The sequence below is a fragment of the Rhinatrema bivittatum genome, chromosome 11 (assembly GCF_901001135.1).
Source record: "Rhinatrema bivittatum chromosome 11, aRhiBiv1.1, whole genome shotgun sequence".
NCBI classification, from domain to species: Eukaryota; Metazoa; Chordata; class Amphibia; order Gymnophiona; family Rhinatrematidae; genus Rhinatrema; species Rhinatrema bivittatum.
In genome coordinates, this window is record NC_042625.1 from 55,516,072 (window position 1) to 55,543,608 (window position 27,537).

At 43.0% G+C, this 27,537-nt stretch overlaps 1 protein-coding gene across 12 annotated transcripts in view; it reads left to right on the forward strand.

Moving 5' to 3' along the window:
- CIT (citron rho-interacting serine/threonine kinase) overlaps positions 1-27,537 on the forward strand; it is a 424,741-nt gene that overhangs the window by 315,304 nt on the left and 81,900 nt on the right. For all 12 annotated transcript variants that reach the window (XM_029571779.1, XM_029571775.1, XM_029571774.1 and 9 more), the window contains 4 exons: positions 9,872-10,065; positions 23,477-23,612; positions 24,051-24,155; positions 24,405-24,545. In XM_029571779.1, the coding sequence (XP_029427639.1) occupies positions 9,872-10,065; positions 23,477-23,612; positions 24,051-24,155; positions 24,405-24,545 (576 nt within the window). The remainder of the gene's footprint in view (positions 1-9,871; positions 10,066-23,476; positions 23,613-24,050; positions 24,156-24,404; positions 24,546-27,537) is intronic.

Sequence of the window (27,537 nt, forward strand, 5' to 3'; positions counted from 1 at the left end):
CCACTGCCTGGCTACTTACAGGCGCTTATCAGTGTTTTACTGTCACCGGTGCCTGTGTCTGCTGCAGCATCAACTCCCAGTGGGGCATCAGAGCTGCTGCCTACTTGTTCAGTGTTTGTCCACTGTTCCTCGGAGGAGGAAGCTCCCCTGGGGATGAGGGATGCTTCGGAGTTCAGGCCCACCTGACTAGTTCTGGTAACCGTACTGCTGGACAAGAATCGAGCACCATAAGATCCGTCCCCTGTTCATGATGGTGAGTAGCATCCCCTTACCCCAGCGGGGAGGCTCTTCGGAACATGAGGCATCAAATGGCCTCCCCTCTGGTTGATGCCCAAAGGCATCTCATTTAATTTGCAGACAGAAGAGGATACCCGGCACAAGAAGCAGGATATCCTTCAGTATGTGGGGCTTTCTAGGAGATTGTGGCAGTCCCAGTGCACAAGAGCCTTATGGAGTTACTGAGGATGTGGGAGAACCCCTTTCTCTGGCTCCTATTGATAAGAAGGCAAATTACCTTGTCCAAGACGCTCCCAGATTCAACAACCACCAAGTACCACATCAATTGGTAGTGGCCGAACCTGCTGGTAAGAAAGCCAAATGTACTAGGACCCACTCTTCAGTGCCCCCGGGGGAGGATCCAAGGACCATGGAATCTCTGGGAGGAGTGGTTTTCAGGGAGCTATGCTCATTGCCCGCATAGCAGCCTACCAGGAATTCATGGGCCAGTACATATGGGACATTCTGAAGCAGGTGCAAGAGGTCTCGAACAGCTGCCTCAGCAGCAGCAGCACAACACCCTCCAGTCACTAGTGAATAAGGGTCTGGAGTGTGGAAAACGTGGGATCCTTTTGACCTATGATCTTTTTGAAGCAGCAGGGATTAGTGCCTGCAGACTTGCCTGGCTGCAGGCCTCGGACCTGTGTCCGGAGATGCAGGCACAACTTGCTGGCATGCTGTGCACAAGAGAGCATCTCTTCAGAGATTATGGGTAGAATGCAGTGATACAGATGCTTGATTTCCCGCAAGCACTCAGAACCTGACCTCCTCATCTAGGAGGACTTTGAGATCAGGCCCAAGGAAGTCTTTCTTCTGCCCAAGGAGACACTATTCTCCGACATCTCAGTCCTGATTATAGCAGGTCTCTCATAGCCGCCCTAGATAACAGAGGGTCCCTAAGCCCCAGATGGTATTTGTCAACTCCAACGATGGGGTTTTGACTGGACTGGAGAGAGCATAGCCACTGTTCCAGTACCTGTGCAGTTCTGTGCAAGCCAATGGCCTAGTGTAATCTTGGATGTGTGTGTCCTCAACATTCTATGGAAGGGGTACAGATTGAACCTATTGGTTGTCCCACCAGATCGCCCTCAGAGTCCATTTTGGGGACACTTAGCACATCAGGAGGTATACCTCTCGGAGTTCTCCTCCATCTTAACGGCCAGGGCAGTCAAGCCTTTTCCACCATGGAAAAGAGGGTGGGAATTATACTCCTGGTACTTCCTGGGGTACTCTTCCCTATCCTAGATCTAAGGGCCTTGAAAAAGTTTTTAAAAAGAGAGAAGTTTAAGATGATTTCCCTGAGTACCTGATCCCTTTTCTGCAAAAAGAAGACTGGCTATGCTCTCTTGATCTAAAAGATGCATACACTCCCATAGAGAGTTCCAGTGACTGGGGAAAATATCTCAGATTTGCGGTGGGGAAACTAGCATGTCTAGTACCGTGTTCTGCCGTTTGGGGTAGCATTTGCCCCAGAGGTCTTCACCAAATGCTTGGCTTGTTGGCAGCGCATCTTCGCAGACGGAGAGTGCATGTGTTTCCTTATCTGGACTATTGGCTGGCCAAGAGCATCTCATAGGCAGGGGCCAAGAAGTCCATACACTCGACCATCCGGGTGCTGGAGTCACTTGGCTTCATCACCTACCCCAAGTCCTAGCTTAGCCCATCTCCTCAATTGGAATTCATTGGAGCTCTTCTAAACATGGCTCAAGGCAAGGCCTTCTTGTTGCGGCAGAAGGCTGCTATCTTGATGGCCATCGCAGCAGAGATCCAAGCAACCCAATAGTCGTCAGCTTTGCATATGTTGAGGTTGATGGGCAACATGGCCACAACTATGCATGTTAATCCCATGGCATGCCTGTTCATGAGAAGAGCACAATGGATCCTGAGGTTCCAGTGGTTTCAGGCCACTTATGATCTTTGGAACTACATCCAAGTCACTCCAGAATTCTCTGTCCTGTGACGAGAAATTTCCAATGTAATGAGTAAGGTTTTCTTCCAAATTCTTCTGATGCAAATTGTTTTGAAAACAGATGCATGCACCCAGGGCCTATGGTCTGCCCAGGAATGTCAGATTCAAATCAACTTCCTGGAGCTCCAGGCAATATGGTATGCGCTATAATCTTTCAGAGACTGACTGTCCAACAAAATTGGGATACAGATGGACAACTAAATGGCAATGTACTACATCAGAAGGCAAGGTGCTACAGGCTCATACCTCCTAAGTCACAAAGTGATCCAGTTTTGGTCATAGGCCCTTTCTCATGGGATGGTGCTCAGGACCACATATTTGGCCAGTCTGGAGAATGGGATAGCAGATAAATTGGGTCGATCCTTCAGACCCCGTGAATGGTCCCTGGACCAAGAAGGTAGTGAATCAGATCTTCCCCCTCTGGGGGACCCCAGAAGTGGATCTGTTAACAGCCCCTTATAACAGAAAGGTCCCTCTCTTCTGTTCCACATACAGGACACACGCCAAGCTAGCCTCAGATACTTTTGCCCTCCTTTGGGGCCAGGGTATTCTGTATGCATATCCACTTCCACAGGTAGCGAAAACTTTGAAGATCAGGGCGGACAAAGGGAGTATGATACTCATAGCCCCTCATTGCCCAAGACAGATTTGGTTACTGCTCCTCTGTGAGTTATTCATCTTGAAATCAATCAAGATGGGGACTTCCCTCCATCTCTCATCACTTAGGATCAGGTCAGGATCCTGCAACCTCTCAACCTCTGAGGATGTCTGTCGTGTCCTTGTAGCTTCCAGAAAGCCTTCCACCAGAAGGTGCTATGGACTGAAGTGAAGGCTTTTCTTGTTCTGTGAGCAAAGAGCCTTAGATCCTTTCTCCTGGTCAATACAAAATCTGGTTGGCTACCTTCCACATTTCTCTGACGCTGGTCTCAATACCAGCTCGGTTAGGGTTAATCTTAGTGCGATTCCTGCATTTCGCCATTGTGTAGAAGGTAAGCCCATCTCTGTACAGTTTATATCTGTATGTTTCATGCAGGGCCTGCTTCATTTGAAGCCTTTCTTAACTTCCCACTGTGTCCTGGACCTCAACATGCTGTTAGTTCAGCTGATGAAAGCTCCTTTCAAGCCACTGTATTCGTGTCCTGAAGTACCTGATCTGGCAGGTCATATTTTTCGTGGTAGTAATTTCAGCATGCAGGGTCAGTCAGCTCCTGCCCTTAATGACTTATCCACCTTATACTAAGTTCTTTCATGATAAGATGGTTTTGCGTATGCATCCTAAGCACCTGCATAAAGTGGTGGTTGATTTTCATCTTAACCAGTCAATGGTCCTTCCAACATTTATTTCCCAGGCCTCATGCTTACCAAGATGGAACACAGTTTGGACTAAAAGAGAGCCTTAACCTTCTATTTGGAGTGGACAGAAGCCTATAGATAGTACACCCAGCTTTTTGTTTCTTTTGATCAGAACAGGCTGGGGATTGCTGTTGCCAAGCAGATGTTTACCAATTGGCTAGCAGACTACATCTACTTCTGTTATGCCCAGGCGGGATTGCATCTTGTGGGTCAAGACAAAGCTGCTTATGTTCGAGCCATGGCAGTGTTGGTGGCCCACTTGCAAGATGGAAGACATCTGCAAGGCTGTGACGTGGAGTTCTATCCACTCGTTCACATCTTAGTACTGTTTGGATAGGAATGGGCCGATACAGCAGCAGGTTTGGCTAGTTTGTCCTTCAGAACTTGTTTGAGGTGTAGAAACCAACTCTGTTCCCACCTAGGGCCCATTGTTTTTGTTCAGGCGGGTTCCCTTCTTAGGATATTATGTACATACAAAAAAGGTCTGTTGCCAACACAAATACAATTGTTGGTGCCTGTTGGCATTGGTGGTTCCCTTTTTTTCTTGGGGGACTGCCTATAGCTAGGGATTCAGCCATGTTTAAGGACTGCTATCCTGCTTTTCTCTGAGAAAGCAGAGTTGCTTACCTGTAACAGGTGTTCCCCAAGGACAGTAGGATGTTAATCCTCAGGAGACCTACCTGCCTCCCTGAGGAGTTGGATCTCCATTTCATGGGTTTTTTTCTTATAATTCTATGTGGACATGTGCTATAATGCATGCACAGGCATGCTCCGTTATAGTTCTAGAAACTCTGACATAAACTTTCCATTCCAGGCTCCATTGGATGTCAGCCGTGTGACAACTGACATCCTGCTGTCCTCTGAGAATACCTATTACAGGTAAGCAACTCTGCTTAATTTGCTGATGTTAACAGATTGAAAATAATAAAATAGTGAATATGGCATGTGCAAATGTTTGGACACCTTTGCTGCACTGAGTAGCAGTTATATCACTGCTTATAAGCAGGCTGGGGTAACCTACATGTAGCGATCATGGTTAAAATCAAACAAATGACCATAGGAAGGCCTGATATTCTTGGAGAACAGCCTCATGAATATTAGTGGCTTTGTGGCTTGTTAAAATCGTTTATAATAAGGTATAAAAGAAGTCTTGTAAGAATAAGAGGAAAATGAAAATGTGTGAAATAATCTAACAGTACATTGGTGAAGGCAAACACTAATATGCTAGGGACAGATACAGAAGACATTGGTCATACTACTATTAACATCTGATTCCTGAGATGGCATTACCAGTGATGTCAAGAGTTTATTATATCCCATCATATAAGATAACTCCAGATATGGGTAAAGGAGTACAAGTTCTTACACCTGCATTTCCTGATTTTGACCTCACAAATTTTCTGGAAATTACTCAAAAAGATCAAGTGTCACCTTCAACGTTGATTGCCTTTTTTTGTTAGAATCTGTCAAGGACTGGATATTACCGATGTTTTTTTGACATCGATTAGATCCCTTTTTTGGGTTTAAAAATCAGTGCATATCCAGACCTTGCAAGGTCCACCCAATCGAGGAGAAGGTTATTTCTTCAATTGAGGCCCCAGGTTATACAACTTGGAGCCTTTTTTCTGCTGAAATTCCCATGTAAATGTATAGTTAAGTTTCAGGGAGATTTCCTGAAAGAGAAAACGTCTACTACAGTTAGGTCTTCTCCTTTGGCTACTGAATGAGTACTTAAAGACTTCAGCTTTATTCGATCATGAATAAGCTTTTTATTTTATCAGATCCTAATTTTTCCTTTATTGTTAAAAATATTCCTAAAGTTGTGCTTGGAATCCTCCCTTGATGAGGACTTTATAGGCAATATTTGTGATATGTATATGAATACCAAATGGTATTTTCTTTTTCTATTGTAACTGTTTTCTTTTGGTTTGCTTACAAATCAAGTTGTTTGCTTGAAATGTAATGAGAAAAAATTAAAAAGAAAAATGGTAAAGGCTTTATTTTTTATTGAAGCTTTATATTGATATTTTATAAATTTTTATTTTGTTTAATTGTGATTTTTACGTGTGTTTTATATTTGCTATTTTATGTATTTTCCAGCCCACTCAGAATAAGAACTGGGATCTGGTGCCATGAGTCCTCTTAATCGCGACTATCCTGGATTTTCCCCCCTTATTTTAGACCTCCCTCCCTACTTACTTTAGTCCAACTACTGCATCGACAATCCTTCGCTAAGGACTATGTACCAGTGCTCCTTCTGGACACCTACAACCATGTGCCTTAAATTTAGCCTTTAGGTGTTACCATTGCACAATGGTTATGATCTCTCCCCCCCCCCCTCCCCCCAAGTGCTGTTAACAGGATCACTAGCCCTGGCCAATGCAGGGTGGACCTGAGCCAAGAATGAAAACCGGTTCTCTCTCGGCATTGCCACTGAGATTGCTACCTTGTTTTTTATTTTTAGATAAGCCTTAGTTAGGGAGTCTTGTGTGTGTGTATGGATCTGTTGCACTGTTTTTCATCAGAGAAAGCTAATAGCGTTCCTGTAATATATGTTTTCTGATTCTAGCAGTGCAATGAATTGCACAACTTGCCTATCTCTCCTTGGGAAGTTGTTCTCTTTTTTTTTTCTTTCTAAGAGCAAAAAGACTAGTATTCAGAAGTTACAAGGAATCTCAGAAAAAAGGAAGATAAAAATAAATATATGGAAAGGCTTAAAATGAGGAAACAATAGCTAAGGCATTTAAACAAGATATTTTTTAGATGTTAGTGAAATGCAGACATGGAGGCCTAAGATTCTAACTGAATGGTGAAAAGGAAGAATGTGTAAAGGGTGATCAGGAAAAAAGCAGGAATACTGGACAAACGTTTCATTATTCATGACTAGGTTGGAGAAGGACCATAAAGGACTAATAGAAGTACAAATAGTAGAGGTATCATAAGAATTCTCATACTAGGTCAGATTGAGGGTCCGTCAAGCTAAGCATTTTGTTTCTAACCGTGGCCAGTCCAGGTCACAAGTACCTGCGAAATCCCAAACAGTAGACAGATCCCATGCTGCTAAATGCCCAGGAATAAGTAGTAGCTGTTCCTTAAGGATGCCTATTCCATGCAGCAGAGAGTTTGTATGGATCTAGCAAAACTGAAATTCGACAAAGCAATAGGGCCAGATGGAATGAATCCTAGAATAGAACAGAAATACTTGAATTTGACAGAATATAAATAAATCAGTAAATATGAATGGAGCTTAAACAGATGTTCTGGCTGCTCCACTGGCAATACTGTTCACTCTTTTTTTTTTTTTTGGAGATAGCAATAGGTCTAAGGGACTTGGAAATGGGAGATGTTTTCCCTCTTTGTAAAGAGGGAAAACCGTAAGTGTGACTTATGTGGTAGGTAAATTAATGGAATCACTACTAGTAGTGATTCCATTAATTTAGGAGAGGATAGAGTTTTGTGAAATATGAAAATTATGGGATGCAAGACAGCATTCTATAACATTCAAATACCTTAAAGGTGTAGATGCACAAGAAGCAAACACTTTTAGTGGAAGTGTTATAGAATAGGGAATCATAATATGAAGCTGAAATATTTCGTCGCAGAAAGAGTGGTGGATGTATATCATAGCCTCCCAGTGGAAGTGATGGAGGCAAAATCTATTTTAAAATCCAAGGAATTATAAAATGTAATTATAAAATTATATAATTATATATAATTATTTTATAATTATAAAATTATAAACTGTGTCAAATTATAAAATTCGACAGTGTCAACCACCAAATCCTTCTATCCCGGCTATCAGAGATAGGCATATCCGGCACAGTGCTCTCATGGTTCACTTCCTATCTCACCAACAGAGAATACCTGGTCAAAATTGACAACTCAGAATCCCCACGCATCCCCCTCGTACAAGGCATCCCCCAAGGATGCTCCCTATCTTCAACCCTCTTTAACATCTATCTCCTCCCTCTCTGCTATCTTCTTTCTGACCTAGGTCTTAATTTCTTCCTGTATGCGGATGATGTCCAGATCCTCATCCCCATTCAAAAAAACCCTCAAAGACACCCTGCATTTCTGGGAATCCTGCCTAGCTTCCATCAACGTCCTTTTAGCCAACCTCCAACTTGCACTTAACACAACTAAAACGGAAATCCTCCTCATATCCAACAATCCTGAAATCACTTCGCAGGTCACATCCAACACACCCAGCCCCACCCACCCCCTCCTGCCATCTGTAAGAGACCTAGGTGTTGTACTAGATCAACGCCTTAATTTTCAACCCCATATCAAATCTCTATTAAAAGGAGGTTTCTATAAACTCCACATCCTCAAAAAACTTAAACTCTCTCCTCCACGCTCAGGACTTCCGCCTAGTTTTGCAGTCTACCATTCTATCTAAATTGGATTACTGCAACTCCCTTCTCCTAGGCCTCCCTTACTCTACAATTAAACCACTACAAATCCTGCAGAACTCCATGGCTAGAATCATCACTGACACATGCAAAAGAGAACACATCTCCCCAGTATTAAAAGATCTGCACTGGCTTCCCATCCCTTTCCGGATAAAATATAAAATCCTCACCGTTCTTCATAATGTGCTCTACAAAAACAATCCTGCATGGCTCAAGGAAATGCCACGCTTCTGTGCCTCTAATCGTCCATCCAGAGCCACCCTCGCAGGAACCCTACACATTCCACCCCTCAAAACTGCACACCTCTGCCTTACCAGAGAAAGAGCATTTACCATAGCTGGCTCTACCCTATGGAATTCACTCCCCATGTCTCTCCACCTTGAACCCTCCTTACCCATTTCAAAAAAGGCATCAAAACCCTTGTTTTATGTAAACACCCCTGTTCTATGTAAACCGGCATGATGTGATTGTATCATGAATGCCGGTATATAAAAATTTTAAATAAATAAATAAAACCTGGCTTTTCTTACAGGCCTACCCTGATGCCAATCAAACCTAAACCCCTTACTGCTTCCAGCCCTGCTACCCTCTAACAACGATGCATCTTAAGGAAACGTTGACTATATAATCACTGAAATGTTATTTTTTGCATTAATGTTTTAATATAGTTCCTATCTACATTCCTTCTCTCCCTTAAGCTCTGTAACCTATGTTTTTCACGCTACTTACGCGCTTGCTTTCATCACCCGCCCCCATCTCTCCTTTTTCTATTCCTGCTCCCCTTCCCCTGTCCCTGTTATTTTGTAATTTCTCTTTCCTCGCTACAAGAGTTGATTGCAAACCAGCATGATATGTCCTATGAATGTCGGTATATCAAAGGTTCTTAAATAAATAAATAAAAATGCACAGATAATCCTTAGTTATGGGGAAGTAAAGGCAAGTAAGGACTGCTGCATTGCAACAAAAAAAGGAAACAGCCCAAATTTTCAGTGTGGTGTTGATCTACCATCGTGTTTTATATTTCTGTCCGGCCGATTCAGTAAAAGTTGCGGGAGATCGGGCGAGCATCCGCTTTCCTATGCGCGCAATTCAGGGGGGAGGGAAGAAGATGCAAATTAGGGCCCGCGGTAAAAAGAGGCGCTAGGGACACTAGCACATCCCTAGCGCCTCCTTTTTGACAGGAGCGGCAGCTGTCAGCGGGTTTGACAGCCGACGCTCAATTTTTCCGGCTTTGGTTCTCAAACCCACTGACAGCCATGGGTTCGGAAAATGGACGCCGGCTAAATTGAGTGTCCGTCTTATGACCCGCGGGCCGCCGGCTGATTTAAACATATTTTTTTTAAATTTTTGATTTTTTTAAATTTTGGGGCCTCCGACTTAATATCGCTATGATATTAAGTCGGAGGGTGTACAGAAAAGCAGTTTTTTTTCTGCTTTTCTGTACACTTTCCTGGTGCCGGCAGAAATTAACACCAGCCTTTGGCAGGCGTTAATTTCTGAAAGTAATTTGTGCGGCTTGGCTGCACATTTTGCTTTCTGTATTGTGAGGGAATAACTAATAGGGCCATTAACATGCATTTGCATGTTGCAGGCGCTATTAGTTTCGGGGGGTGGGGGGGGTGGACGCATGTTTTCGACGCGCTATTACCCCTTACTGCATAAGGGGTAAAGCTAGCATGTCCAAAACGCATGTCCAAACCCGGGCTAATAGTGCGCTCCACCAGAGTGCACTGGACTGTATTGGCCCGTGTGTATGTTATCTTGTACATCTCTGTATTCACTGACTACTAGAATATAAAATAAAGGGAAGGCAGTGATTTTGAAGAAGTTGTTTGGTCCTAATGGAAGGGTTTCTTTGTAGACGGTTGAGGCCCTAAAGACAACCTGCACAATGTTGGAGGAGCAGGTGATGGATCTCGAGGTCCTAAATGATGAACTGCTGGAGAAGGAGCGGCAGTGGGAGGCTTGGAGGAGCTCCCTAGAGGATGAGAAAACACAGTTTGAGTGTCGCCTTCGAGAGGTGCAGAGGATGTTAGATACAGAGAAACAAAGCAGGTATGTGAAGCATAAGAAGGTGGTTGCTTTTTATGGGGATCAGGAAAAGTGCTTTAGTAAAGGAAAACATAAGCTTTGCTTGCTGCATGCCTTGTCTGTTTCAGATGTTGGAGAGTTATGGCCTTCCATCTACTTTGATCTGTGGTCTCTGGTAGCCTGTAGGAGATCTGTGTTATTTCCATTTTCCTTCCAGCTACTTATGGTTTTTGAGCATTTGTCTCCCTCTATTCTTTATCCCTTCAATTCACTTATTAATGATATATTTTCTTCACCCAGCTTTCTTGTAATATACCTGTTTTTGTTTTTATTACTTTTGTAAGACATCCAAATTCCTGCTCTTTTTAATACTCATTTGTAATGTCTTGTGTCTAAGATATTCTTGGAATCCTCCTAAAATATCAAATTTGTACCACTTTACATAGTTTTGCTAATTGTCCAATTTTCACCTCCGTATAGAAGTGTACTAGATATAACATTTCAACTCATGTATTCTAAGGTCTATGATGAGATTGCTCTTCAATATAGTTTCCATTTTCTTGAAAGTGTCCTTGGACAATGAGATTCTCCTTTTATTAATCCCTAACTCACTTCTTGCATCTGATGTAAGACAGCTCCCCAAGAAGCTGATTTTTTTATTTTTTTTTTTAACTTTCCTTTCTTGCTGTTTCCATTTTATGTTTTGGTATTGTCCATTTTTTGTTCTTACCATACACTTTGCATTCTTGTGATTAATTGAAATATGTTATTTACTTTTGGTGACAAGACTAATATTTGTAAAATTCTTTTTTGTGCACGCCAGTAAATTGTAGCTTGTTTATAGTCTGACCACTGATCTCCTTCAAGTCAGATATTTCTCAGAAGACAAGGAGTTTACCATTGTTATACAAGTGGGTCACATGAAATCACTGGACCCTGATAGGGCATCTCTTCCAAAGCTTTCTGGAAAGGCCCAGGGCGATTTTTCAGGGATTATGTGCTAGGAATGAATACCAGCACCTTTTCCTCAATTGTTTGAATTGCCCTGTGATCCCACCAAAAAAAAAAAAAAAGAATCTGTGCTACTTCCATGCCCCTCTCTGTGTCCTCTGTTCTGCATGGAAAATTGACTTAGTGAAGAGAGACTGCTCCCTCAGCAGGGATGTTGGGTAGAGGACTGCTGAGTCCCTGGGGAAATAAAGAGAGGATTCAGCCTGCCTATTGGGAGGAAGGAGGTGAGAGACGGGATCCCAGAGCGAGAGGGATAGGGCAAAGTTGTGTGAGGGATGAGATGTTATGTCAGGGCCAACGAACCCCTATCATTGTTCATTTGTGTGTGTGTGTGTGTGTGTGTGTGTGTGTGTGTGTGTGTGTGTGTGTTTGGTGGGGGGAGGATATCTTATTTTGTAATTGCCGAGTCCCTGTCATCATGAGAGGAGGAGTTGTGTTAGGATCCAAAATGTCTGGAAAACAGAGGAAAAAATTCCTTTTCCTTTTGGTTTAGTGATTTGAATATATAAGCTTTGGCAATCTGAATGAGCAGCATCTGATATCTTTGTATTTTGCAAGCTACAAAAGGAAATATGTTTCTGTTTCTATTTCTCCAGTGTTGCAGTAAATGCAATCTGACTTCTTGGGGGTTTCCATTTGGTGTTTGTCTTCTTGTTTTTATTTATAATTTGTGATCAATAATTCCATAGTTAGTGAGGGTCTATCCATGTTCTGTCTATATGGCTGAGGTAACATACTCAGCTAATGTGTAGGTTCTTTGTAAGAATCTATAGCAGTCAGACTTGTTCTATTTTTTCCAATAGGAGGTGTATTAGTATTCTAAGGTCAAGTGTAATTAACTTGCAATGCTGTCATTTCATAAGCTCTGCACTGCCCTCAGCATTCTGCAACATGCGCGGCGGCGGGCGAGACAGGCATTGGACGGCCCCTCACCGCCCGGAACGCAATTAGAGCAGATCCCGTCGCGCGGCAGGAAGACCCCCGCGGCATCTGCCCTCATCGCCAATGCCTGTAGACCAACGACAGCAAAGACGGCCCCCCAAGCGAAAGAAATGGAGAGTCGGCGCTCAGGGAAAATAAAAACAGTTTTGTTTTTTTTTTGTACTTGCCGCTGCTGTCCCAGGTTCTGAAACTCCTGTACTAGCGGGGGTGAGTGAACCGGGCTCCCTGGTGTCACCCCCGACGCTGCTAACCAGAAGGGCCGGGTCCTCAACCCTTAGCAGCGGCCTCAACCAGTGGGGGGATGGTCCCCTCAGAACCTTCCACCCCACTGGGAGGCTCCCACGACGAGGGACGTCTTCTGTTTTTTCTTTTCCTCTTTTTTTAGCAAAATATTCTTTACTGAGGAATCCCTGAAAGAAACCTGACTAACACCAAAAACAACTTTAACCCTAGGGATCCCAGAGGCTGTGGCTGCTGCACCTGCACCATCTGCTGGAGACAGAGTAAGACTGAGGGGCTGTGGGTGGCACCCTGCTATATGTGGCTGAGCCCGACAGGTCTTGCTCTGTCTCCATCTGCTGGTGCGGAGGCACAACCCAGGTGTCTGGACTGATCCGTGGTACTACAGGAACGAAAATTATCAGGTAAGAAACTAATTTTCCTTTAAGACTTGGAAATCTGGATGGGATTCTCTTTTCCCACCTATATCTCTGATTTCCCAGAGTTCAGTTTCATCTTATGTATTGATAGCAACATATTGATGGCAGAAAAAGATCAAATCGTCAATCCAGTCTGCCCAGCAAATTTCTTATGGAGGAAACTGCCGCTTCATGCAGGTTATCCCCAAGCCATATGTTAAGGGTAGTAATATTAACAATCAAAACCAAGTACCTTCGAACCCAAATCAGAATTACTTTTATCAACATGTTTACAGGGTGAGCAGCCTCCTTGATAAATTCAGGCAATGCTGCTTGAGCATGCTATGCTTTTGGATTTGGCCGTAGAAGCAATCCTGCACTTTTTCCCTAATGTCTGCATATCAGTACTCCAGACCGCAAATGTCAGGGCCCCTACTCCACCCACTCCCTACCGTCGGAGCAAAGAGCGATAATGCAGTTGCGTCAAAATAATGAAAGCTAAGGGTAGAAATCCCCATGCCTTCTGATAGGGGTAGTGCCCCCATGCTTCCTTTTCTTCATTTCCACCTCTAGCCTTTAGGGATCCACAGTGTTTATCCCGTGCCTTTTTGAATTTGTTTTTGTTTTTACTACCTCTTCTGGAAGGACATTCCAGGCATCCACCATCCTCTCCATGAAGAAATTTTCCCTCATGTTGGTTCTGAGTTGTCCTACCTAGAGTTCCATTTCGTGACCCCTAGCTCTACTGCTTGCTTTCCAATAGAAAATGTTTGAGGATCATCCATCATTAAAACATTTCAGGTGTCTGAAAGTCTGTATCATATCTCCCCATGCACCTCCTCTCTTTTAGGGTATACATATTCAGATTCTTAAGCCTCTCTTCCTAAGTCTTCCAATACAGACCCCACACCTCTGGACTGCCTCCATCCTGTCTCAATCCTTTTTGACAGATGGTCTCCAGAACTGAAACAGTACTCTAGGTGAGGCCTCACCTAGACCTATACAAGGGCATTATCTTCTCCTTTTTCTTACTGGTGATTATTCTCTCTATGCAACCTAGCATTCTTCTGGCTTTAGCAGTCACCAGTAGCTAATGAGATGCTACTTTTCCATTTCAACTAAACTATCACTCTGTATCAGTTAAAACAATTTGTAAATCATGTGCATAGCATTGATAATTTTATCCCCCCCCCCCCAAATCACATGACATAGTACCATATAAACATTAAAGAAGAAGGGGAACAGAACTGAACCTTTGTGTAATCCAAATGTCAAACTCTGGGAATTAGAAAAACAATTGGCCTATCACAAGTTGCTGTGATCTTTCCTGTAATAAGCTAAACCACCTTAAAACTGTTCCACCTAACTCAGCGGTCTTCAACCAGTCCAGTTGTGGTGACTGTCGAGGGCTGCTATCAAATCAAGAAAAATCATCCCTATTCCCAACCCTTGTCACATACCAAAGGAAGACCATTTAGAAGGGATCCTAACAGGTTTTCTACTGTGCTGCACCCTCAATCCAAACTATTTATCCAACATGGGGAATCTTCAGGTAAATCCAACAGTTGCTATGCCATCATCATCTCTATCACTTTTCCAAAAAAGGGCAAATTTGACACTGGTCTAAAGTGATCCTTAATCCCAGGTTCTAGCCCTGTTTTGTTTGGTTTTGTTTATTTTTTTTCAATATTGGCCAAACCAATAGTTTTTGTTGAAGTTATACTACATAAATTCGGAAAGGAACTTCAGAAATCAATTACATCAGCTCTGTAAGAACTATAATTTCAAAACCTTAGGAGCATGATGGCAGAAAAAGACCATATGGCCCATCTTGTCTGTCCATGCATAAAACTGCTCAGCTCTACAAGCCTTACTACTCCCTCAGAGATCTATGATTGCCCCATGCTTTCTTGAATTCAGATACTGTTCTTGTCTCCTACCTCCACTAGGAGGCAGTTCCATACATCCCCCACTCTTTCTGTAAAGAGATAATTTCTTAATTACTCCTAATCTATCCCTTTCACTCCCGTACAATGACCCCTTGTTTGAGACTCCTTTCCATTGAAAAACTCCCCTCCTGCACGTTGATACATTAGAGATAATAAATCCATCTATTCCACTTTTACTTTAAGATATGTGTTTATATTACCGTAAGTCTCCATATGCTTTACAACAAAGACCACTGTTATTTTAATAGCACCCTCCGGACCAACTTAATCCTGAACTGTACACAATATTCCCAATGAGGTTTCACTAGGGACTTATACATCAATATATATATATATTTTTTTTTCCCTGCCAGCCTTTCCTCTCCTTATGTACCCCAGCATCTTTCTGTCTTTTCTCATCCCTTATCCACCTGTTTGACCACCTTCCGATTCGGTCACCCCAATATCTTGTTCTTGTTTCATGCACAGAAGAATTGCACCCACTATACTATCCCACTCTTGTGTTTTTACAACCCAAAGGCATGACTGCATTTTTTTTTTTTAGCATTAAATCTTACCTGCCAGACTGTAGACCATTCCTCAAGCTTTACCTCATGTTACCACACCTTCCTGGTGTTTACCCTGTTGCAGATTTTGGTGGTATCTGCAAAAAAGAGAACCTTTCCCGACAGCTCTTCCACAGTATTACTTATGAAAATGATGAAAAGAACTGGTCCAAGGACCAATCCCTGCGGCTCAATACTAATAATGCTCCTTTTCCTTGGGGTGAGTTACATTTTCCACTAAATATCCTTAAAGAAAACAAACTATAGCATTTAAAGCAAATGTGCTATTGAGCTAAGGTTATCATTGAAACTATGTTCTTGAGTGAGTTTTGGTTTTTAATTACTTGGTTGTAATGTAACATTTTGCAATGACAATAAGAAACTGAAAAATTACAACAGTTCTAGTCAATTTGTCATATCTATAGAACATAAGAGTAAAACTAAAAGAAATATGCAACTTATATCTTAAAGTTAAAGCACCAGTGCTTTTTGTATTCTGAAACATTGGCTTATGCCTAATGAAGATGATAGAATTCAAGCAGCAGAAATGACATTTTTAAGATGAGCTAAAGGACATAATAGACAAAATAGGATTAGGAATGCAGATCTAAAAAAAGAACTAAAATCTTCTGTAAATATAAATCTCAAACATAAAGACCAATGGAAACAACATGTAGGAAAAATGGAACACAGAAGAAATTCTTCAGTATCAGCCTACAGAACAAATGTTCCATCTAGACTGTGATTATTATAAAGATAAAATAGACACTGTTTCCCAACACATGATAGATAACTGATACATCAACAAGTTTGACTTTAATTTTACAAGGAGTGTGTGATCTGAAATGATTCAGTATCTGTTTAAATATTTAGCTTCTTTAGTATAATACAAACTCCCTTCTTGTTTATTATCTATTTATTACTTGGATTTATTACCTACCTTATTGAATAAGAAATTCACCCAAGCAGGGTACAACATATAAGGATGTCACCATACAGGTTAGTAGTGGCAGTTTACAATGGAAGAAGATGTGCATCTCAGACAAAATAGACACCTCTGGAATAAACTGTTTGTCATTGACTGCAACTTCATAACACCTGTTCATCTAATCTCACTCAAAAAATGTCAATATTTGAGGCTGGGGGGGGGCGCTGTTTCCGGCGGATGCGTGCAGTCGCATAAAGCCTTCGCTCCGTTCACCCGCTCGCTAAAAACCCTGCTAGAAGCAGCAAAACACCGCGAAATTACCGGAATTTGACCACAACGTGTGTGGAACCCCTCCTCTACTTGCAGCTATGGCCGCGAAAAGAAAGACCACAGATTTGCGGCAATTTTCGTTCGACAGGTCGGTGGCCCTGTCGAGCCAAGATGGCGGCGCGGAGGCTGCCACGGTGGGGGGAATCTATTCCCTTGAACAGGAAAAGACAGGGGCACAGAGCCACGGCGATGCTGGCCTCGACGCAGCGCTGCTCACTCGGGCAGAAGCCAGGACGTGGTTTCTAGAGATCAGAGCAGATTTAAAGCAGCATCGTGCAGACATGGCGTCCGTGGCCAACTTGAAGGAGGATCTAGCAGCATTAGGGCACAGAGTGGATGAAAATGAAACGAGGATTGATGCACATGGTGACTCCATAAACACGCTTGCTACTCAGCAGGCTTCTACTTCCTCTGCCATATTAGAACTCCAGAACAAAGTTGAAGATTTAGAGAACAGAAACAGGTGCAATAACTTACGCATACGTGGTGTACCGGACACACCAGAGTATGCAGTCGTGGAGGTGGTAGCACTTCAAATTTGTCAGCACATCCTGCTTCAAGGATCGGAGGGCGATCAGGCTAGCACCTCGGCACCTGTGGCAATTCAATTTGAAAGAGCGCATCGAGCGCTGGGCCCTAGAGCAGACCAGCGACCCCGTGACATAGTGTTGTGCTTCTCCAGTTTTCCCATCAAGGAGCGGATCTATATCGTGGCCAGGAAGATGAAGGACATTTGCTGGAAAAATCACGCCATATCTATTTATCAGGACTTGGCTCCAGTTACGCTGAAAAAAAGATACGAGCTGCGTGAAGTTACAGCACAACTCAGAGTGGAATATTAAATATAGATGGACATTTCCTTTTGGCCTATATTTTCAGCTCCAGGGAACCAGCTATAAGGTTACAACGTTGGCTGAAGCAGCTGTGGCGTTTACTAAAGCGCAACTCCCGGTCACATTTCAGCATGCTGGTGAACAGACTCAACAGCAGAAGATGGATAATGCACCACGCTGGCAAAGGGCAGATAAAGGGGGAAAGAGACTCCGGAGACAACCAGATCAGAGAAGACCGGCGGAGCAGGAGCACGGATGAGGAGGCCAGCCCAACAGGACTATTGTGGTTATTCTGGGACTGAGGTTTGATGCAGTAGCCAGGCCTTCTGAAGTCACTGTGGGTTTTCGCTAATAGGCGATATTGTTACTTAACTTTATTGCAGTTCAGGATGGGGCACTTGTGGGTTGAGAGTGCTCTATACTCTGGTTACTAGAAGGGGGTTTTTGTATTATCCTTTATTGTTTATGTTCACAGGGTGGGACGGAGCAGTGTTGGGATTAGTACGCACCGTGCGAAATCACCGATCTCCGGAGATGTATCCCATGGAGGGTTGCAGGGATACAGTAGGACTGATTGGGGGGAATGCTGGAGTTTCTGTTTGTATGTTTGGGTATTGGTATGTATTTCAGGATCCGCTTGCTTTAGTTACTTGCAAATCAGCACGATACACTGGTCACAGTACACTTGTCAACAAGAGAGGTGGGAGTAGTGCACCTTGGGGTAGGAGTTGGTCGACTAATGACAGTTTAGATGGCGACTAAATTATTGTCATTAAATGTTAAGGGGCTCAATTCACCAGGGAAGCGGTCTCTTCTGAGAAGGGAGATGCAAAGGCAACAGGCGGATATAGTGTTTGTACAAGAAATGCATGTCAGAAGGCACCATCAGCGACTTCTATGCTTCTCTAATTACCCTACAACACACTGGGCGGCTAGCACCAAAACCTCAAAATACACAGGGGTGGGGGTGTTGATAGCACCTACATTTGTTCATGAGGAACTATCACACGTGTATGACGCCCAGGGCCGATATATTTTACTCAAAGTGAGAGTGGGAAAGCAGGTGTACACGTTACTCAATGTGTATTTCCCCAATGCACAAAAGACCTCCTTTATAGATGTGCTCCATACTCTATTGCAACAGCATTTAGAGGGCGATTTAATTATGGGCGGTGACTTTAATTTTGTTCAGAATCCAGCTAGGGACTCTAGTTCTGGGAAAATGTTTGATCAGCCGACCCGTAAGAGGTGGATCCAATTTCTAGAAGAGTGGGGTTTGGTGGATATTTGGAGGGAGCGTTTTCCCACCTCTCGATCCTATACTTTTTTCTCTAGTGCGCATGGCACCTATACTAGAATAGATCATTTTTTTCTCTCTAAAACCCTACAACCTGTAGTCGACAAAACGGACATAGAGGTTATCACCTGATCCGACCATGCTCCCATATGGCTCACGTGTATGTTTGCCGGTACGGATAAAGGGTTTCGGTCCTGGCGTCTTAATGACTCTCTGCTTACAGATATAGCTTTTTGTGGTCAAGTAGAATAGTTACTGAAGGACTATTTTGATACTAACCAAACGGATGGAATGTCACCAATAACGGTCTGGGAGTGTTCCAAGGCGGTTGTTAGGGGGGCATGCATAGCTAGGGCGGCCTATTGCAATAAATTGAGGGATGGACAACGTAGTCAATGGACACAAGAGCTAAATGCATTGACGCAATCGCACAGTCTCACTCAATCCGATACGACCTACCGCCAGATCATATGGATCCGGGACCAGTTGAGGGAGCTAGAGGATACCGCCATTAGCCATAGACTCATGCTCTTGAAACAGCAGTTTTTTGAAGGGGGGAACAAGGCGGGAAAATTTCTTGCCCGCCAACTCAAATCAGCACAGGCCCGCACGGTGATACCTAAAATCCAGTCCGCGCACGGGCATATATCTACGTCCTCGGAGGACATTCAAAAAGATTTCACTGCCTTCTACTCTGACCTTTATACTAGGGACACAGCCATTACCGGGGAGGGAATTACTCGCTATTTGGAAACTGTACAGCTTCCGATGCTCACTGAGCAACAAAAAGATGGGCTGGATAAGCCCATTGCGATGGGTGAAGTGGCGGCCGCTATAAAGAAGCTTAAGCCGGGAAAGGCACCAGGGTTGGATGGATTCACTGGTTTATATTATAGGAAATTTGCAGCCCTGTTGGTGGAACCTCTAACCGATGCCTTTAACTCTTTGTTAGGTGACACCTTTTTCACTAAAGATTGCAATACAGCATGTATTACTGTATTAGCAAAGCCGGGCAGGGATCCCACTAAGTGCAGTTCCTACCGACCCATTTCCTTAATAAACATCGATCTAAAAATCCTGGCAGCTAGACTTAACCAGATACTTCCTGGGTTGATACATAGTGACCAAGTGGGGTTCGTACCAGGCAGACTGGCGGCGGACAATGTTCGCTGGATAGTGGATCTAGTGGATGTGGTTCAGCATTGAGGCACACCGGCAGTCCTGCTAGCTCTAGATGCTGAAAAAGCTTTCGATCTTGTCCACTGGGAGTATCTTCTTAAAATTTTGGAGACCATGGGTTTCGGGAACTCTTTTTTTGCTCTGGGTATGTAAACTTTATGACCACCCTCAGGCGCGGGTGAAGGCGAATGGCGGGTATGGAACCTCTTTTCCCATCCAGAGAGGCACCAGACAGGGCTGCCCGCTATCGCCCCTGTTATTTGCCCTGTTTCTTGAGCCCTTGGCCATTAGAGTTCGAGGAGCTGCACACATAAAGAGTATTGTTGGGGGTCCGGTACACTCAAAAATTTCTCTGTTCGCAGATGATATCATGCTCACCTTGACTGAACCCCGGACATCCTTGAAGGGGGTAATGGAAGAGCTCCATAGCTTCTCAGCGGTGTCAGGCATGCGTGTCAACTATGAAAAGTCGGAGCTGCTTAATTTGAATTTACCTGCTAGAGAGGTATGGGAACTAAGTGGCAGCTTTCCGTTTTTGTGGGCTTCCACCTCCCTTTAATATCTGGGAGTTAAGATTGGACCCCGTAATCATCAACTATTTGATTTAAATTATACACCACTAGTCACTAATCTACAAGAACAGCTTCGGAGATGGGGCAGCCACGCTCATTCTTGGTTGGGGAGATTAGCTATTGTGAAGATGACTGTACTACCCCGTTTCCTTTATTTCTTTACTACTATTCCTATACACATACCCACCACGTGCCTTAGGAAGTGGCAACAAATAATTTGCAGTTTTATTTGGAGGAGAAGGCCACCGAGGGTGGCTAGACATATCTTATTCCAACCTAAAATAGAGGAGGCTTACATATGCCTAACCTCGCCTGGTATTATTATGCGGCACAATTACGAGCTCTTGTGGCCTTACATGATACGCGAGAGACTCCACAATGGGTACATATTGAGCAAGGACTACTGGGTAACTTCCCAATATCTGCTTTACCGTGGCAACCACGCACTTCATGGGGTCCTATTGAGTATCTTCCGTACGCTTTCGGCACCACTCTGCGTATCTGGCATAGATGGAAGCCATTGTTGATAGGTGGGGAGAGCTACTCACTCATGACACACTTATTTACTAACACAGCACTCCCCTTCCAGGAACGCTCACTAGCTACCAGGCGTTGGATGAGTGCAGGACTTATACATTTAAGTCATGTTATTCAACAAGGGGGGATGATGTCTAGGGACAAATTATGCACTTTGCATTCGGAAGGGACTATTGATTTTTTTCTTTATGCTGGGATTCGTTCCTTTATCAATGGTGGGCTTCGACAGCATACTCTGCGCACAACCAATACCTTATTTGAAACACTATGCCAGCATGCCTCGGCCATCAAGGGTATTATTTCTAAAATATATACACTGTTTAACAATGTAAGGAGCAAAGAGCCAAAATATCGAGTGTTATGGGAATCTGATTTTGGGACCCGGTTGGAAGATAGCGATTGGGACAACATTTACACCATAGCTCGTAAATGCTCCATATCAATGGGGCTACAAGAAAATTGTTATAAAATGATATACCGTTGGCACTATATGCTTGCCACACTCCATAGGTTCTATTCTGCTATTCCTGATCATTGTTGGAGGAGATGCGGAGATCGTGGCACGTATTATCATATTTGGTGGTTGTGTCCACGGATACGCATCTTCTGGCATGCAGTGTTTCAGTGGTTAGCGCAGATGATGCAAGTTACTTGTACGGTACAGCCCTGGCATGCTCTGCCTCCCGTTGGTAGAACATAACACTCAGACACAGAAATTGATATTGCAAATTTTTATTGCGGCCAGAGCAGAAATCGCATTACATTGGAAGCAAAGGGAAGCACCAACCATAGCTGGAGTACAACATAGAGTGCTATCCTATTACCAGCTGGGACGATTGACAGCCATACATCACAATAAAGTGCCAGCTTTTCAAAAAACTTGGGCGCCCTTTCAGGCATGGTTAGACAATCAAAGTTCCCTAAACACTATAGGAATCTGAGGATCTGCCCTATGCCATGGTAATGAAGCAGAGTCGTGTCCGGCTCATTCTCAGGGCACTAGAGAGGAGCACTTCCTATGTCCAGTCCTAGTAGCGGATTTCCTAACTACATTTATATATAGCAGCTTATTTATTCTAGGTTGTTAATGATCCTAGTTGATCATATAACTTTAGATATACATGTCATGCCCTTTTTTGTTATGTCTTGCATTATACTCCAGCGGGGGGGAGGGGAGGGAAGGGGGGTTTGTTTATACCGATACAAATAGTAAACTTGTCTCGGTGATACCTGTATAAGATGCTTGGGGATGTTGTCTATATCTGATGTATTCCAATTCTTTATATTTACAGTAATCGAGCTGTATTGCCTATGTTCAGTTAACTAGACTTGCTCTTGATTTGTTTTGTTTTGTATCATAATTGCCAGTTGAGACAATAAAAACAGATTACATACAAAAAAAAAGTCAATATTTTTTCCATCCTTAGATTCCTGGTTCCTACTATAATAGTATTTTCTCAAAGACAGTCTCAGAATCGGGCCGATACAATAAAGTCCGCGGGAGAGCAGGCATTCACCCGCTCTCCCGCGGACAATAAAGGAGGCACAAAAGGAACAAGCGCGTTCCTTGTGCCTCCTTTTGGACCAGAGCGGCGGCTGTCAGTGGGTTTGACAGCTGACGCTCAATTTTGCTAGCGTCTGTTCTCGAGCCCGCTGACAGCCACGGGCTCGGAAACCGGATGCTGGCAAAATTGAGCGTCCGGTTTTCGACCCGACAGCCCCGGGCCGACTTCAAAATTTTTTTTTTTTTTTTTACTTTTGGAAACTTTCGGGACCTCAGACTTAATATCGCCATGATATTAAGTCGGAGGGTGCACAGAAAAGCAGTTTTTACTGCTTTTCTGTGCACTTTCCTGGTGCCCGAAGAAATTAGCACCTACCTTTGGGTAGGCGCTAATTTCTGAAAGCAAAATGTGCGGCTTGGCTGCACATTTTGTTTTCTGAATCGCGTGGGAATACCTAATAGGGCCATCAACATGCATTTGCATGTTGCGGGTGCTATTAGGTTCGGGGGGTTGGACGCGCGTTTTCGGCCCCTTACTGAATAAGGGGTAACACTAGTTCGTCGAAAACGCGCGTCCAATAGAGGGTTAACAGTGCGCTCCGTTGGAGCGCACTGTACTGTATCGGCCCGATAGATTGGCTGAGGTTTGCATCATTTTGAGGTTTGCATCATTTTGGGTTGGAGTCCCGTTCATGTCCTTTATTTCTGTACACTAGTGATCAGGATTATTCTTTGTACTATGCTGCAGAGTTTTGCTATTGCTTTCTGCATTGTTAGTGTTCATTTAATTAAATTATTTTTGTAGCAATCATACAAAATCACCACCTGCCAAAATAGTTGCAATCATTTATAATGTAACATAATTAGGAAGATGAATATTAATGTTTAAAATCATAGCTATATCTGAGAAAACCTTACAAAGCAGTTGCTAAATCTCGTATTCTTTTATATAATTCATATCTTTGAGATGTTAGGTCTATTTATTCCAAGGCAGTGAAAATACATTGAAATCTGGAGATAGATTCCAGTCCTATTTCTACTCTTTCTGTGTAAACTTCAGCAGGTCACTTAGTTTTCCTGTGGTTAAATTTAGTCTATAAGCTCTTGGAGAAGGGAGTACAGTAGCTGCACCATTTATTCTTATTTCACCATTTTCGTCTTTTTATAAAGAATGAGAGCTGATCAACGAAGTAGTGAATCGCGCCAAGTCATAGAATTGGCAGTTAAAGAACACAAAGCTGAGATCTTGGTACTTCAACAGGCGCTGAAGGAGCAGAAACTCAAGGCTGAAAGCCTCTCAGATAAGGTCAGTAATAGTTTGTTCTTCAGTTTTCAAAACATGCCTTTGTGTTTCTAGATGAGAGCCTATGGCAATGCTCGTCTGATGCCGCTTACCTTATACTCTTACCATTGAGGAGCTAATGTCTGGAGAAAGATTTGTGACTGAAGGAGGAGGCTTTCTTGTAAGACAATCATCTAACCAAAAAAAGTGATTTGAGACTTATTGGTACCAAGTAATAATGCTTTATTCTGATATTTGCAACATTAATCACAGATAATGTGAATATGTTTAATTTAGACAAGATCTTTGACAATTCATGGGAAGCAGTGAGCATTTAACTCTGCCCTTTTGTATCCCAGTGGATTTGAAGAACTACTTCAAAGAGTGGTTGAGGGTGGTGGATGATGATTGTTATCACTTACTGCTGTATATGTTAACAGTTTTTTACTCTTCCATTCATAGTTGAATGACTTGGAGAAAAAGCATGCCTTGTTGGAAATGAATGCTCGTAGTTTACAGCAGAAACTTGAAACAGAGCGGGAACTCAAACAAAGACTTCTTGAAGAGGTAATGATGCATATTAAGTGTAAGTGTGCAACAGATTAGCATATGATCAGTACAAACGGCCATGGATAGTATAGAAAAACAGAAATTTGATTCATACCTGCTCTGGTATTGCCTAATAATATTTGGTTTGCTTTTATTTCCATCTATTCATATGAACAGACATGGCAATATGGTAATGATACTACTTTATTAAAAAATATGTGAAGTTCTAGTGCTGCTGGATTGTCTTCAGTTTCCTCCTTTTAACAGCAAGCAAAGCTACAGCAACAAATGGATCTGCAGAAGAACCATATATTTCGCCTGACACAAGGGTTACAGGAGGCTTTGGATCGAGCAGACCTGCTGAAAACTGAAAGAAGTGATTTGGAATATCAGCTGGAAAATATTCAGGTATTAACACAGACACCACCATTCCCCCTTCCTTTCTCTTTCATTAGGCTTCAAGCTTGTGAGGCATGGAATGATATCACTGGACTATCTTTTGCATATGGAAAGGCTGTGCTATGTCCATATATCATGTAGCGCTCAGTTTCTATTTTATTATAAGCTGATTGCTAAATCATTACTTGGATATAATTCCTAGATCCTTATCCAACATATTTAGAGAACCATTTAAAAGTTCTTAATTTCTAGCACTTGGATTTCTTTAACTTATCTGGTTTCTTTGCTTGTTTATCTCCCCATTTCTTTATTATCTTATCAATCTAATATTTCATAAGTAATTGATGTATTTCAGGTTTTAGGGCAATGCATATATAATTTATTAAGCTTTTTAATTTTTATTCAGGATTAATCAAAAACCAAGAACGTGTTTTATTCAGGGACTTATAAGTTGTGTGATTTGTTTTAGAATATATTGTCACTTGTACTTTATAATTTTATTTTGTGTGGGATTTTTATTAATGGACTGTCATTGTCCTTGACAGATTTTCAGTATCTGGAGCTAGATCAAGGACAAGCAGGGGTGTTGATATAATTGTATATTACCGCAGCTTTTGGTATTGTACATCATGGTTATTTGCGTGATCGATTAGTTGACGTTGGTCTTGATGGTATAGTACTTTCCTAGTTCATCATATTTGTAGTAGAGTCGATATCGGCTATAGGTTGGAAGTGCACATTGTTTTTCGAGAAAGGGGCAAACGGGGATACCGCAGGGTTCATGTTTATCCTCACTACTGTTTAATATATACTTGTCGCCCTTGTGTGCTATTTTTAATTCATTGAGAGTGGTATTTTATATTTATGCAGATGATATTCAATTTTATATTCCCTGCATAAATGGAAAATTTCCAATGTTAAAATTTCAAAATAGTATGAAGGAAATTGTCCAGTGGTTGAAATCCAATTATTTGACTAATGTAGTGAAGACATCCTTATTATGGGTGAGGAAAGGAACTCCTCCAGATTTAGCAAATTCTTTGGATTATGTTGGTGTGAATAAAGCTATGTACTGAAGTTTGTAATCTTAGGATTATAATAGACTCTAGATTGACATTTAGACCACAGCTTCAACAGGTAGTATGAAAGGCATTCTATAAACTTAAAATATTAATGTCTCTTAAAATCACTTTTGACTATGGAGTTGTTTCATTCCTGTACATAACCTGGATTGGTCAAGACTCCTGACTTGTGCCTTCCTTCCAGCAGATGAAGACAGAGAAAGTTTTACTGACACTGCTACTTAACCACGCATGCCACCTGCAGTTCCTCAGTATTCCTCTGTCTCCAGCAGATGGTAGATGGGTGCATACCTGCAGTTCTGTGACTGAGACAATTTTATTTTTTTCTTTTTGAGCCTTCCTCCTGGGGGTTTATTATTATTTTCTTGAATCCTAAGGGGTTCTCCCTGTCCAGTTGAGGCGGGTGGGCTGGGGGTTGGTGACTCTTGTGTGTGCCTGACCCATGCTCCCATGAGGTGTAAATCTGGCGGTCCAGATCCCTCCCCTTCACGAGGCTGCTTGGGCTGCTGCAGGCTCTAGTACTAGTACTTTTTTCATTAAAGTTTAAAAAAAGAGAAACAGCAGTGTTTGCTTCTGGCTGTTAGTGTTTGATTCTGGCTGAGCGGCAGACCCTTCCTCCTTGGCAGTAGGTTTTGTTTTTTGTTTCTTTTTCTGGCAGCTGTGTTCCTGGAGCTCACCGGCACCGTGCAGCGATGGACCCCAGGGGTCAGCATGCCGCATGTGTGGCGCAACTCAATCACGGCTCAGCCGCATCTGCCTTTGTGCCGCATGTTCCGAGGGTGGGAGGGCCCCTCCAAACGCCACGAAACAGCACCAGGGGTCCTCCACTCCCATCCCGAACTCACATGGAGTTGCTGACCGGGGTGCTGATCCCTTTCTGATCAGCGCTAGAACGGCAGCCATCTTGGATTTGCATTTGGCCATTCATAGAAACATAGAAACATAGAAACATAGAAATGACGGCAGAAGAAGACCAAATGGCCCATCCAGTCTGCCCAGCAAGCTTCACACATTTTTTTCACTCATACTTATCTGTTTCTCTTAGCTCTTGGTTCTATTTCCCTTCCACCCCCACCTTTAATGTAGAGAGCATTCCCACACTGTCAGAGAGGAAAGGGGAAGCTCCTCTTCACTTGTCACCCGCCCGATCTGTTCTCCGCTGAGGTGACTTGGAGGCCACCAGGCTGCTGCTTTCGGGTCCTTTGCCTGAGAAAGCTAGTTCTTTAAGGCCTTTTTCAGCAGACTTTGTACTGCTGCTGCATGAGGCTTATTTAGCCAAGCAGCAGGCAGTTACTACAGCCAGGGACTCTCTAGTTTTAGCAGCCCAGCCTACCGGGGGGCATCTTCTCGACCCGAAACAGCCTCATTTTAGCCGGCAAAGGGGACACTCTTGTGCACGGCTCATCAGGGCCACCCTCAGCTTCTGGTCAGGGTGGGTGTGCCTCAGATAACTCTGAGGCTCCTTTAGTGTCGGAGGACACTCAGGTTCCGGGGGATCCTGTTTCCGGATATTTTTCTCAATCTTCATCTTCTTTGACCTTTCTGTTGCTTTCAGTATTGTTGATTACCATCTTATTCCTTAACACTCTGTCTTAACTTGTATTTTGAGACTTTATTGTACTTTGATTCTCCCCTTACTTCTTCCATCACACTTGGTGTATCCTGTAGTGGATTCTTCTCTATTACTATCTCATCAATCTGTGTGGGCCATTTTCTCTTCTCTTATGCAATACTCATTCTCTTGGTGCTCTGATCTCCCTTAGCTTTCAGTATTCAATGTGATCTTTATACTGATGGCTCCTAGATCTACCTCTCTTTGCCAGAGTATTCACTCAGTCTAGTTCCAAATCTCTGCCTGTTGTCCAGCATCCCTGCTTAGAGGTCCCACTAAGATGGTCCTTAACATGGCCAAGACAGAC